The sequence below is a fragment of the Melanerpes formicivorus genome, unplaced genomic scaffold, assembly GCF_026170545.1.
Source record: "Melanerpes formicivorus ecotype bairdi unplaced genomic scaffold, bMelFor1.0.p_v2 SCAF_22, whole genome shotgun sequence".
Taxonomy (NCBI): domain Eukaryota; kingdom Metazoa; phylum Chordata; class Aves; order Piciformes; family Picidae; genus Melanerpes; species Melanerpes formicivorus.
In genome coordinates this window covers 9737892-9752451 of record NW_027142374.1, presented here as the reverse complement: position 1 = coordinate 9752451, position 14560 = coordinate 9737892, and the positions used below count along the sequence as shown (strand labels likewise).

The window sequence follows — 14560 nt, the reverse complement described above, 5'->3', positions numbered from 1 at the left end:
CCGCAGAACAGAAGCAGTGCGCGCGGGCTGGCATGCCCTGGCACTATGGCTGGAGAAGCCACCTCCTGTCCCTGTCTCCCATAGTTACTGGCAATATAAAACCTACATAGTGTGTTTTTTCAGAAATAAGATTTTCATCATCCTGTGACACCCTTCAGTTCCAAAAGTCACCAAAAAAAGCAAAATGTGCAGTGACCTCCTCAAGGACAGTAACAGCCAGCTATTGGTGATGGCCCCAGACAAGTCCATAGTCAGTGCTGGTAGCTGGGGAGCTGCAGTCCCAGAGTGATGCTAACCAGTACGTGGGGCCTTGAGCAAAGGCGACTGCTTCTGGCACTGCTCTTGAGAAAAAACAGCATCCTTCTGCTGTGGAATTTATTGCTGTGCCCAGTGCTTTCGAGCACTATCCAAGCCATCGACATGCAGTGTATTTCTAAGGTGGCTGGGGAATATATGGGCCTTGAGGCACCGAGTTTTAATCTTCTCATTTTGAAAGCTCTTTGTCTTTTCAAACTAGATGGCTTTCACTTTTATCCCTTCCTCTGCCCACCCATAAAGCATTTCAATCCCTCAAATGTTAAATCTTGTAGAGGTGCAACTTCTAGTAACACAGAATAGGGGAAGAGTGGTGCAGGTCTGAAATAGTAGAAAAAGCAACCACATGTTCATTTTTAAATAAGAAATGCCTGGTGCTATTCCCACAAATATTAAATGTTCAGTGTGAATTACAGAGGATGGCTTTTTGAGACAGACAGCAATAAATAGGAATAGTGAGTGACCATACATTTTTGTGCACATATTTTCAGGGCTCTGTTCAGACCTGTTTGAAGTACCAAGTGGCTGTGGTCTTTAAACAAACGCAGTGGGTTTTAACAATGAGCCCATCTCCATACAAATTCTTCCCTGTCCCTCATATATCAGTGTGTAGCAAAATGTGAGGTTTTGGCACAGAGGCATTGCTAGATTGGTAAATTATGACAGGCAGATAGATCTGATCTCAGAAAGAGCAGAGGACTTGGACAGTGCATTCACCCGCAGGTTTTGTAGCTAGTCAGAAGTTATTTCAGTAACAAGATCTGACAAAAAGTCCATTCCATAGTTGCATATCAAGCTGGGATTTATAGAGCTTGGGGGAATAAAGTGCTCAAGCATAATAGAATAACGCTGGATTCGGTTTCTCTTCCTGGATTGTTTCTATCTTTATATTTTAATGATACTAAGATGGTTGTTAGTGAGATTTGTATGGTATCCTGTCATATTAAGCAGAGTGCCCAGGCTTGATATCTACATTGTCAGTGCCCTGTGCTGCTGTGCGTCTCTGCAGGCCATCTCGAGGACGTGGCGATGGGCCGCTTGCCTTCTGCCTTGCTCAGGTACAGCAAGCAGAACTGGAGGCCCTGTTAGCATCAGCTCCCCATCCTCCCATCAGAGCTGAGTGGGGAGTGCTGGTGATTCACCATGGTGCCTAGTCGGGGGGCTGCTCTGCAGTGCTGCATGCATGAGGCTGAAATCTCAGCACAAAGCAGTGGTGCAGTCGTTCTCTCTGTCCCTTTCAGATATTTATTTCTCAGACACTTCACATATGTCTTCCACACTGCTTCCCCTGAAGTTAGTGGAGATTTGCCAGTGATACCAACAGGAACAATTCTGTATTTTCAGTAGTTTCACCCCAGAGGATTTTAGGAAGCATTTTGAATTAAGTATCTGTTTGCACCTTAGTCCACTTGCCTTTCCTCTGACACGATGAGGTGGTTTGAGGATCCCAAGCATTTCATGTCTAAACTCTGACATTACAGCATTTTTGGTTGAGTGGTGTTGATGTCAGCAATCAGCAAGGACAGCCTTGGACATAATAAACAAGATAAAATCAATTCCTGCTGCAAAAGTAAGAGTGCGCAGATTCCTGAGTAAAGGTTGGGTAAAAATAACAGGGATTAAAAACAGAACAAGTCAAAAAATACTTTACAAGGCACTAACCGAGACCTAGTGCCACCATGGACTTTCACCTCCTTCACACCACAGGAATTTGGATGGGAAAATGAAGAGCCTTTTGCAAAGGTTGCAGCTCTTGGTCTGATGGCTTGGCAAGAGCTGTACACTGGCTCTGAGGGTGATGGACGTCACACTTCATTTATCTTGTGATCTTCAGTGGGATGGATTTACCAGAACCCTCCTGTGGCTTTTTGTTGTTCTAATCCCACAAATCAGCGATAAACCCAGCCCAGCCAGATATTAGACCAGATTTACAGCTGTTCTGTGCCTGGGTGGTGTGACACAGCCGGTGCCCAGGGGTGTCTTTGGTGCTGTGATTTCGCCTCCCATGATGTACCCAAGCGACCAGTGCCAGGTACATTAAAACACAAACAGCTTTGCTGTAAATACCACTTCCTGCTTCTGCATTTCCAGCACGCTTCTCCAACCAGAATTATTTGGCACCTGATGTTAAACTGCTGGGGAAAAAATGAAAAAGGGACATTAGAGACCATGCAGGATTTCATTTTGTGGCAGATGCAGTATTACGCACCTCAGGAACTCTTGTCTCTGACCTTCTAACCAGAACTGCTCCCACTGCCCATGTTTACTATATGTTTGGAGCCCACATCCATCTGCTTTGTGAGGAGAATCCTTGTTGCCACTAACCTTAAATTTCTTAGTTTCATCACTCAGTGAACTGTCCCTGGGTGAGATGGCACATATCCCTCCCTGGTGCCACTGGGGATGCAGACATCCTGCCTGTGTAGCACTGCAGAATTCACTGATCTCTCCAGCCCGGGGACTCCTCATAAAAGCAATGAAGCTGTGGTAGCTGGAGATCTTGTCCAGTGGTTGGCATCCTCCTGAACAGGCCAGGCCCTGGGCATCCCTCCCTGGGCTGGAATGCTGATCAGCTTTTCTGCAATTGTTCTTGCTATCCTGGTCCTCAGTCCTGGGCACAAGCAAAGAAAGGATGTTTTCAAGACCAGAGAGGAGCTCGCACTGCTGGTGTTTCACAAAAAGGGCAATCATCCGTCGGAGTGACCTCCCCAGGGAAGTGGGGAAGTTCCCAACATTGGACACTTTTCAAATTCAGCTGAAAAAAATTGCTGGGCTATCTTGTCTGCTCCGTTCTTTTGCCAGATGATCTTTGAGGTCCCTTCCAACCTGGTATTCTATGATTCTGTGTTATTCTGGTCTTTCTTCAAGTTCATGGGGGATTTCTTCAACCCCTACCTCCAAAAAGGCTGAATTTGGACTCTCAAGATGCTGCAATCAACAACATTTAGTGTACACCAAATATTCTACAGAACATCAGAAACTAGCTGGTAATGGGTGGACAAGTACCTTCAGCTTTTTTAACCCAGATGGAGAAAGCTTTCAGGTGAGCCCTTGGACAGCCCCACTACCTGGGATATTCAGTGCAACCCATGCACCAGCCATCTCGTCCCACACAACACCAAGGAAGCCCTTTAATTTGTGCTGTAAGGAGCCTTGTTACCTTTTCTTTGTAGCTCTGTTTTCTGAAAGATTGCTTCTAAAAAGTCTAAATTAAATGTGAGCAAAGGTTCATCTGGTTTGAGAGAACAGTGTGCTGTCTGCCATGTTCCTTTGGTCTCCTTGGCAATGACCAGGTTTGGGTATAACATTTATATTACATCCATTAGACCACAGAGTGGGATGTGAATTAGCCAAAGCTGTTCCAGTCACCACTTAAATCTTTATCGATTGCAAGTAACAAATATAACTATAGTGTTGCCAAGACTTATGCCACTCAAGTATTGGTTACATGAAGCAGATGGAAGTGTACAGGTTATTGAGTGAGATTTTTGAGTCCCTAAGTGACTTTTTTACTCCTAAGTCTCACCTATAATGGTCACTGGCTCTTCTCTACATCACATCCTGTGACTTGTGAAGACCAACCCATACCCTGACTACAAAGCCTACTAGCATCAGTACATCCTGTCACTCATTCCTGGAAAATGGCCATTTCCTGGCAAGATCAGAACATTCTTTTCATAGATTAACAGCAGTTTTCCAAGGAGCTGCTCAGAATCTTCTCTGCAGTCTAAGTTTTTTCAGGGAAGGGTCCTGTTTGAGCACCAGCTTGTAAACATGATGGCCAGTGACTGGAATCAGGGTGCCAAAAGAACATCCTAGCCAGCTTTTGCAGTTGTATGCAGGACTTCAGCCTGCAAAGTCTCTTTCTTAGGCCAGAAGAAACTAGAGGGGTGGCAGTAGGTGAAATACATGGTTGAGGTTATCTTAATTTATACAGGTGCAGATGAAAACATGAAGATGAATCTTAAAGTCTTCAGTCAATTGAGATAAAAATTACTGCAACTAACCTGAAATGGGTGTTGTGGTGAGAGGAGGCAGGACAAGAGGTTCCTCAGACAGGGTGATGGTGTCTTGAGAGAGCAGATGGGCTCCACATCATTACATTCCCTGTTTTCCACATGGTGTGGATGGAAAATAGATAATAATGGAATAGAAATAATAGATACTCTACAAAGAGCATATAACAGCTGGCTCTTCAGAGGGATCAGTGTGGGGAACATACTCTGTAAGCAATGCTGTATTTTATGCATGATGACCTTCATGCCAAAGGAGCAATTCCTGAGCTTGAAGGGAGTGGTGGCCAGGATCTTTAAACTGAACTCAAAGCTTTGGGGATCTAGTTCAGGGGTGAGGTTTTGAGTGAATGCCCATCAGTTCAGTTCATTCTGTTAGCATCATCGTCTCACCTGGAGTACCAGCACTAAGGGTTTCAGCATGATTTTCAGGACTGCTGTCCTGAGCCAAGAGGAAATGAAATACAGAAGGAAAGAGGCCACAGGGACAAAAGGAACAGGAGGCTCCCTTTGAGACAGTGTCATGATGCATTTGGAAAAAGACTGGCACAGCTTATTTTCTAGCAGAAACTGGCCGAAGAGGGAAAGATAATGCTGCTAGCAACCAAGCAAAGTCTTCTGATAGGGAAGCAGAGAAACCAAACTGCTGAAACACCAATAAAACCCACCTCTGTCTCAGGTGTAAAATCATGTTTGCAACTCTGATAAAGTGAAGCCTGTGAGAATAGATGAGCACTGATCTTCTTAATATCATGCTTCTCTTAAGTAAATCAGCCAAAGCAAATGGTTTAATTTTCCACTGGGGGCAATACTATGCAGTATGAGGCTCCTGGTACCATTTCTCTAGACTCAAATCTTCCAGTCATTTGTAGATGTCAGCAAAAAAAAAACCCCTCTTTGCTAGTACAGTTTGTTAAAGTTGCCCAACAGACCCAACCTCATGTGGTTAAGCCTGGATCAGCCAAACCTACTACATCTGGGTGGAAAGAGCACAGGTAAATTAACAACAAAAAAATCTTCTGTTATGGTGAGGAAGAAAAACACTGCAAGTTTCTGCCCAGGAACACTGTCCTGTGACATCAGGGATGCTGACATCTCTGTTCTAACTGCCCTAGCTTCTTTTCGTGGGAGTACAGAGCACAACAAAAGAGCACAAGCTCTCAAACCTCTCAACATTTTACTTTGATAAAAGCAACCAAACTACCAGAGAGCTGGGCTGGAAACCACACAGGGCGAGATGAAAAAGAATCCCATCATAAATTAAAGGCAGAAGAAAAACAACTGCAGCCACCCGGGAAAGAGCTGAGGACCTCATAGGATATCCTGTACAAATCTACAGCAACCTAATTAAAAAAGCAGCTGGAAAGCACAACATTATCCTAGGAAAGAGATGAGGAAGTGGAAATATTTTGAGAGACCCTGAAACTGAGCAAATGATCTTCTCAACTGCTCTTGGGATGACACAACTGGCTGAGGAGGCAGGTGGGTAGCTGTGACACAGCTTTCCCTTAGGACCTGGGCAAGTTATTTGGTCTCTCCATTTCTCTGCCTCTAAGGCAAAATAAAACATCCCCCCTCAAACAAGTGGTGCCAGGGAAAGCTATGAAAAATTCTCTTCCTTCAGCCAGCAGAACCCTGTCTCCCATCAGAGCCCTGCACTTTCCTCTGTAACAGCAAACAAAACACTTTGCATCTTGGTAGCCTTTGACTTGCCAGTGTGGGCAGGGCACTGATGCTGCCTGAGAGCCTTATTTGAGATGAGATGAGCTAAAAGCCAAGGCATGGCATGGAGAGTTCACATTCAATGGGCACTGCTGAGCACTCTGAGAAAAATACCATGATCCAGACATGATCCTTCTGCATCTTCATCAGGATCTTGGCCAAAGCCATTCCTGGCTCTAACTGTTAAACTGAATAAGGCTACTTGGAGATGAGCAACTGGAAATATACCAGCAGCCAGGCTCACTTCTCAATATATTCATGGGAATTTGGGTGTCCATCCCACACCAGCTCACACTGTGTCCCCATAGATGAAGCCCTGGCCTGGAGGTTGCAGAAGCAATGGTCTTCGTCCCACAGTCACTCAAGCCATGCTGCACAAGAGAGTTCACTCAGGCAAATCTCCAGGACACCTGCTCGCTGGAAGGACAATCCAGCTTCTGCTTCAGGTAAAGAAGACATGTCAAGACTCCTTCATGGACAAGAGGAAATGGCCTCAAATTATTCAAGAGAAAGTTTAGGTTGGATATCAGGAAAAACTTCCTCACCAAAAGTATTGTGAGGCACTGGAACAGGCTGCCCAGGGAAATGGTGGAGGTATGTAGAAGCCATGTATATGTGGTGGTGAAGGACATAGTTTAGTGGTGACCTGTCAGTGCTGGGTTAATGGTTGGACTTGATGATCTTAAATTTCTCTTCCAACTGAAATGGTTCTGTGATTCTACGATTCTGTGTCAGGCTTTCCTCCTCCAGTCTCTCCTTACACAACCTGCCCATCTTGTACCAGCCTCCAGCAGACAGCCCCATGCCAGACAAGATGACTGACAGCCCCCCCACCCCCCCCAGCACGGGAGCAATCCCAGCATGGTGACAGCTCTGGGACAGACAGGCAGAGCAAATCACCACCTTCTCACCCAGGCTGTGGTATTGCAATACCTCACCTGACAAATAAGGCCATGACAAACTATAGTGAAAACCCCACTTTAGGCAAATTCCCATCTGTTTAGTTAAGATAATTTTAGTTTACTACATTTTTTTTCCCCTTTTGGCAGTTGCATGTGCACAATTAGCTGCAATCTTGGCTTTGAAAAAAAAAATAAAGCACCCTAATTAGCATGTTAAGCCTTCTCATTTCCCAATACTGTATAATGTTGTGAAAGCTAATCTATAATGTATTGGATGCTATGCAAATTCTCTCTACTCCATATGGGGTTTATAAAGGCATGCAAATTAAAAATAGTGTTTGGAATAGGACTGGGGGGAGGGGGAAATTTGCACAGTAAAATATGCGGGTAGGAGAAGAGGTGTTTATAACCTTCTCCCTATTGTTCCTGTACTCTCAGCTGCGCAGTGCTTTTCAAAGCAGAGAGATGTACTGCGTAAAATCTCTCCAAATTGGATGGGTTTTAAATGAAATTTAAAATGGGAGCACTGTTCTCTAAGCAATAACCCACAGCACTCTCTGCTGGGGCTTGTAACAGGAGGGTAAAGGCATTCAGCTTCCCCTGCCTTGCAATGCAATTGCGTGTGGCATCTTGTAGCATATGTGCGCAGGTGACACCAGGGGCCTTGGCTCAGTGCAGCTGTCCAGGGACATCCATAGGCAGCTCCAAGGCCAGAACCTGGCTAGACCCCATCAGCATAAACCAACAGGTCAGGTGCCCTACGTGTGGCACCCAGGGTGTTTGCATGCTTTGATCCACTTGATAATTTATAGCCCTCTCTATAGGTGGATGCCAGCATAGCTGCAGCACAGCTGGCTTTTTACCATGCTGCCAGCTCCTGGTGGAGGGGCTCCATGCGGGCTGCTAATGCCAAGCCAGCAAACATGTCCTGTCTCATGTGGCTTGTCGCTGCTGCCCGTCAGCTGTGTCCAGCTGAGTGCGTACAGCCCTTGCTGATTGATACTTAATTAGATTACAGCTGCTGCTTAAAAATAGCCATTTTACAAAAATAAAATCTTGGCTGTTGTCAAACTGAACTCATTGCAGACCAGGAAGAGTGGTTCTGCCTCTGTCTGGCCAGCCAGGAAGCTCTGCCAGAGTGGGCAGTGCCATCATTGCAGCCACTGGGACCAGTGGTTCTCCCCCTGTCAATGGCTTTTCCCTGCTTTTGCCCTCCTTGCTGGCCTCAGTAATGCCAGCACCCTGGGTCACATTGGTGCAGCCTGTGGAACATTCAGCTCAGGAGGTCTTGAACATGCTTTTTTTTTTTCATGGTGTGCTCAGCTGAGCATAGCCAGTTCATCACTCCATGGGCTGCCATCCTACATGGTGGCACCTCCTGCCCACTATCCTCCTGAAGGGCCCAAAGTAGCACCTCTGAGGGCAGCACTTTTCACCATCAGGCACCAGCAGGTCTCATGGCCATCTTGGAGGCAGCTTCTTGGCAGATGAGGGATCAGTGTTTTTCTTCTCCAGCTGTTTCCTCCAGTATCTACCTGCCCCAGCAGCAGGGCTCAGCTACTCCTGGTGCTCCAGGGCTGTGGCCCTTCCCAGTCTGTGGACATTTCCCTAACTGCTGACATGCAACTAAGATTGTAATTAAGGTGTTTGGTGTGGATCATGTTGCCCTGTCTCCTGGGTCACTTCCTCTGTGCAGAGAGTCAGGCACTTTGGGCCAGGGCAGGAGAAAGGCAGGGAGCAGCAAGAGTGAGAAGTGAGGATGACAGGGAGTTGGGCACGGGCTGGCCTCCTGCATCTCCTCTGCTGACAGCAGGTGTAGATGGACCTGCAGCAGGGCTTGTTGTGTGGGGCTGCCTGCTGCTATCCCATACAAAGAGGTACAGCATTTGCTGGGAAGAAGGACCCGTCCCTTTCCTCCCCACTACCTGCCCTGTACAGCCATTGAGTGAGGATGTTGGAGCAGGAGGAGGAACTGGATATGTCTCTCATGCAGGGAGCTTGTCTCATGGAAACTGACAGGTGGGAAAAAAATCAGAACATTACAGAAGGAAATGGAAATGACAAAACCCAACTGAGGGCTCCTCAGATGCTTTTTTCCCACAGGGAATGGATGAACAAACTCAGGTCCTCCTAGAAACACCACAGACAGCAGCTCCCTTCATCCTGCCAACGTTTTCCACCCTGGGCACTTTCAGCCCAAGTTTCCATGATCACTAATTTGTTTCATAATGGTCTGCATTTGCTTCTTCTCTACCGCAGTTTCCTGGACCGGCAAACTTGGGGATGCAGTAGCTCCAGGGGAGAGCAGCTGCCCATGCAGTGCCACCAAACACAGCCCCTGCAGCCACAACTGCTGGAGCTAGGAAAGCCACTGCTGACAGGGAAGGAGCCATGAGGGCTGGCAAAACCTCCCTCCATGGCACCCACCCTGGGGTTTTGCTTTGCTGATGTGCACACACACACACTCCCCCAGAGTGGGGAATCTGTCTGGGGGTCTGGAGCCCCAGTTGCTCGTTAGTGGGACTTGCTGTCTGTTAGTGCAACATGAGGAGTCCTGCTGGATCAAACCCACCTTGAACCAAAAAGCTACTGTGAGTGCTTGTGACTGTGCCAAACTGGGGAATTGGCCTTGCTTTGTTTCTTCTACCTTCATTTAACAGTGGGTGCCGATTACTCGAAGCGATATGGGCAGGACCTGGTAATATAGAGTTGCTCTAGCGTTAACTTAAGGGGATGATCCAGTTGCCTGCAGTGTAAATACTTTGTGGCCAGGAACCCTGCTTTATCGCTTTGTATAGTTTTAAAGTAGTTTAAAGATTGAATAACATAAAATAACATAATATAATGTTATTTATGTTATTTCCCACGTGAAGAACTCCTGTAAACCTTGCAGTATTGAAACTCAGTGAACAAGGCATCTTAGACAAGCTGAAAAACAAATGGTGGTACGATAAGGGTGAATGTGGAGCCAAGGACTCCGGAAGTAAGGTCAGTCGCTGAAGGTCTTTTTGTACTGATTAGCAATCACATTTTGACCCACTGTTTGTTTATACAAAGAATGACTTTCAAGAGTTGATATTTACATTTTGAAGGTTGAAAGAAAAGAATAGGAAAAAAAAAAACCAACCAAAAATAAAAAGTCTCTGAACGTGACAGCATTTTTCTTTTATGCAGTGACAGACTGTAGTTGTAAGTATGTTTTACTACTTGAGTGTTTTGCTAGAGAAATATGGAAAGAGGAGCCCCTAGAGCCTCCCAAGCTGGTATCTTCATTTAAATGTGCAAGTTTCAACACAGTCCATGTGTATTATTATTATTCAGGCCAGCATCTCCTTTTTTATTGTGTTTTTTTTTTGTTTGTTTGTTTTGATGGGGGGTTTTTGGTTGGGGTTGGTTGGTTTTTTTCTTGGTTGGTTGGGTTTGGTTTTTTTGGATTTAGTTTTATTGAAGAAAAAAATCTTTTTTGTTTCATAATCAGGACTTCTTAGATTCTCTACATGTCAGTTTGGGGAACAGTCACCTGCTTGCTAAGGGTGGACAAGTTCAGGACAGAGCCATGCTAAGATAAAAGTGCCCTTCCTGCCCTGTTTCCCAGTTCAATTTGAAATTGGCTTGATTTTTTTTTAAACAAAAATCTAGAAAGAACATTGGTAATTCACTAGATAAATATTATGTATTCTTTTCTATTCTGCTTTAAACCATTTTGCTGCTGTACTTCCCTGTCCTACACCAGCCATGCTTCAGGGACTGGTCAGCCTCCAGTTGCTCCTCAGGCAGGACCACTGCAGACCCCAGTGGAGATCTGAGGTGGATCAACTTGATGTTAGCTGCACACTTAAATTGCAAATTTATTTGCACCACTCAATTAAAAGAAAATGAATTTGATTTTTGTTCTTTTATGCTTATAGGGCCATTGATGAAAAAAATCCTGTAGAAGTGCTGGGCTTTTTGGAGTGAAGGACATTTTCAAAGGCACCAAGAGGAGGAGAAACCCAGCTCCAGCTGAAATCAGTTGCAGTCGAGTGACTAACTCCCCTGTTGCCTTTGGAAGTGCTCTCTATAATCATTCAAACAGAAAACTATAATTTGGAAGCACCCTCTCAGTGTCAGAGGACAATTTCAAGTTCCATCAAAGCCGATAATAAAAATTTATTGATTTCAGCTGGACTGGAAGTCGCTTAGGGCACAAACTGCACAAACCTGTAGCTGCTGTATGAGTAAAATTTGGGATTGGGGGACATATGAATAAACATCAGCTACAGAAGGAAACTGTAATTCAAAAAAAGATGTTAATTACTCATATCTTCAGTTTAAATGGTGTAAATTAGTCACATCTTTAGTTTAAATGGCAGCCTGTTTGCTACAACTGCACCTTTCCAAGCTGCCTGTGAAATGTATGGACACACTCAAGGTAGATCATGTTTTATTCTGTCTACATGCGAGTTTTGCTGTCCCTGGAGATACTTTTAATCAAAGCTCCATCAGCAAGTATCTTCCCTGGGCACAGCCCCTTGCTACAGGTTGCTCTGGCATCTACCCTTCCAGCTGGGCTGGTGCAGCAAGGCAAGGCAAGGTGCGGCATCGTATGGTGTGGCAGCCCAGCCAGGGACCATGTCCTGCCCCTGCCAACAGTGATTCCTGCACACAGTCAGCCAGCCTGTGCAGCAGCAAAAGGGTTGCAGCACTATTTAATGTGGTTACAGAATCCTGATTTTAAAAATGCAAGCTTTCTCCCCCATCTGACATGTACTGAAGGAAGGCAAACCCTGGCCAGCACTTTTTGTGTTACAATGACTGGGTTTTTCTCAGTAACTCCCTTGGTCACTGAAGGTGCTAGTTTAGCTTAGGGCTCTGCTGCTTGACCTTTAAGTAACTGACCACCTTCCTAGGATGTTTTTCAATTATCCCCTAACTGTTGAAAAGCAGGTAGAGAATCTCAGCAGCATCTCAGTCATTTTGTCTACATTCACCAACACCAGGTGTACAGTGGTTTGGGTTTTTCTTTTTCTGTTTTCATAATGGCCTTCTGTAAAACCTACTTTCCCTGTCAGAGCTTTCCCAAGGTGACTCTGCCACCAAAGATGCTCATCCGTAGACAGGTTTACTCTGGGACACTGAAGGCCTTGGGGAAGTCAGTGGCCAAAAAAAAAATCTCATTGCCTTGGAGTCAGACAGGGTTTCACCCACCAAAGGGTGAGAGACAGATCAGCTACTGCCCTGGGCTGCCAAGGCCGGGGGGGACAGCACTGATCCAACAGTGGGACATTAAATGCCATGAGTGTAGTCATCCCAGCTAGGGCTATGTGCAAAGTAGCTTGTTGTGTCTGTCTGCTCCTCACAGCCAAACTAACAGTGTGGCTCATTTCTCTTAGGACAAGACCAGTGCTCTGAGCCTGAGCAATGTTGCTGGGGTTTTCTATATCCTTGTTGGAGGCCTTGGGCTGGCCATGATGGTGGCACTGATCGAGTTCTGCTACAAGTCTCGGGCCGAGTCCAAGCGAATGAAACTCACCAAGAACACACAGAACTTCAAACCTGCCCCCACCACCAACACCCAGAATTATGCTACCTACAGAGAAGGCTACAACGTGTACGGCACAGAAAGTGTGAAAATCTAGGGGTACGGCTGCGGGCCACGAGCTGAAACCCTCTGGGTTTTCTGTCTTTCTTGGGTTTTTTTCAAGCTGTGTGTGATATTTTGGTGCGAGCTGCTGCAAAAGGGCTTTTGAAGCATCGTCTGTTGGCAGTCTCAAAGTAGAAGTGGTTTGTATTTCTTCCCTGAACAGCAGTAAGCTTGGTGCCAGCCCACGTTAAAATACGTGATGGCTGGCTTCATGCTGAAGTGAGTAACTCCTCTCTCCAGCATCGTGTTAATTCAGCACAGATAAAAGTATTTCATTAATTGCTTTTAAATTACTGCAATCAGAATTTAATCTCTTGTGCTAGTGACCTCTTCCCGTTTTGTTTTTTAAGCTATAATCAGGTCAGGTAAGTGCTTTGAGGAAGTCTCCAAAAAATCTACAATAGAACAAAAACCTCTGCACCAGGAAAAAATCTTTCTAAAGCACGAAAAGTAGAGTTGAATTGCTGAAAAATGACCCTGGAAAAGCCCGATTAGCCTATGGCCCACAGACTATGCCTCTCTGCAGGCTGAGCTTCCCTGGCTTTTGCTGCCAGCAGTGATGAAATCTTTCTGGTTTTGTTGTAGATCATCAACCTGACAGCATGCAAGAGGAGAAGCAGCAGAGAATGTGGCTACTTCATGGATTCGGACCACCTGAGCCAGTCATACTCTCTCCAAGGTGTCAGGCATGACACGTATTGATGATGGTGCAATGTACTTTTAATAGGAAAAACTGATATTTTTTCCTTCAGTGCCTTATGGAAGACTCTGAGACTCACAACAATGCAAACCATCACTGAAATATTCTTGCTTTGCTTGAAGAAAAAGGAAAAGAAAAAAAAAAAAAAGAAAAAAAATAAGGAAAGAAAAGGAAAAAAATAAGGAAAGGAAAGAAAAAATAAATAAAGGGAGAAAAGGAAAGAAAAAAAGGAAAAGGGAGGAAGAGAAAAAGAAAAGAAAAAAAAAGAAGAAAAAAGGAAAGGAAGGAAGACAAGAAAAAAGACGAAAGAAAAATAAAAGAAAAAATAAAACAAAGTAAAAAAGAAAGAAGAAAAGAAAAGAAAAGAAAAGAAAAGAAAAGAAAAGAAAAGAAAAGAAAAGAAAAGAAAAGAAAAGAAAAGAAAAGAAAAGAAAAGAAAAGAAAAGAAAAGAAAAAAAGAGAAAAGAAAAGAGAAAAGAATAAAAGAGAAAAGGAGAAAAAACAAAAAGAAAGGAAGAGATAAAAGAAAATAAAAGAGAAAAGAAAAGAAAGAGAAAAGGAAAGAAAAGAGAAAAGAAAAAAAGAAAGTAAGAAAGGGAAGGAAAAGTAAAAAAGAAAAATATAAAAAAAGAAATAAAAGGAAGGAAAGTGAAACAGATCGAAAGAAAAGGAAAGGACTGGTAACAAGATATTAGTATGTGAAAAAAAATTCTTGTAAAAAAATCAGTGCAACAAAAGCCATTCTTTGATACCACTGCACAGTAAATGAACTTGTGTCCTGAAAGCAAACTGCAGCCGGTTTCATCAGCCACCCCAATTGTATCAAATTATGAAACTCCTCCTGACACAAAGCCTCAGAAATCTGCTGCGTGCGAATACAGACTGGCCTGTCACTGCTTGTATGAGCTGATGTCAAGATGTTTCAGTAGTTACTTACCAGTGGTGTGATTTTTTTTTTTACTTTATTTTTTTTTTCCTGAGCCACTTTAAAGTCTCCAGCGAATCTGGGCAGTTCTGTACAGCAGTAAAAGGTGTGACACCTGAAGGAAAGAATCTGCGTTAAAACTGTTAAGGTCAATGACTGTGAATCTGTAAATCCAGAAGAAGGTAATTTGTAGAACTGCATGTCTTGCTTCCAGATCAGTAAATTAATTTCTTGACAAGGTAGCTAAAGTGCAGGCAGAAATAGTGCACTCCTTTTTTTTTTCTCTATCATCAGGCATACCTACAGGTGCTTTATCAAAATGGCATTGGGTGGCTTTAAAAAAACAAAACAAAATAAAAC

At 44.3% G+C, this 14560-nt stretch overlaps 1 protein-coding gene across 4 annotated transcripts in view; it reads left to right on the top strand.

Moving 5' to 3' along the window:
* GRIA3 (glutamate ionotropic receptor AMPA type subunit 3) overlaps window positions 1-13556 on the top strand; it is a 161335-nt gene extending 147779 nt beyond the window's left edge. Inside the window, exons 14-16 of one of the 4 annotated variants that reach the window (XM_068152107.1) lie at window positions 9826-9940; window positions 12325-12572; window positions 13161-13556. In XM_068152107.1, the coding sequence (XP_068008208.1) occupies window positions 9826-9940; window positions 12325-12570 (361 nt within the window). In that variant the 3' untranslated portion in view covers window positions 12571-12572; window positions 13161-13556. Of the gene's footprint in view, window positions 1-9825; window positions 9941-12324; window positions 12573-13160 lie in introns of those variants that run through there. The other 3 variants (XM_068152106.1, XR_010988967.1, XM_068152108.1) reach the window with 3 other exon arrangements.
* Window positions 13557-14560: the final 1004 nt, after the last annotated feature.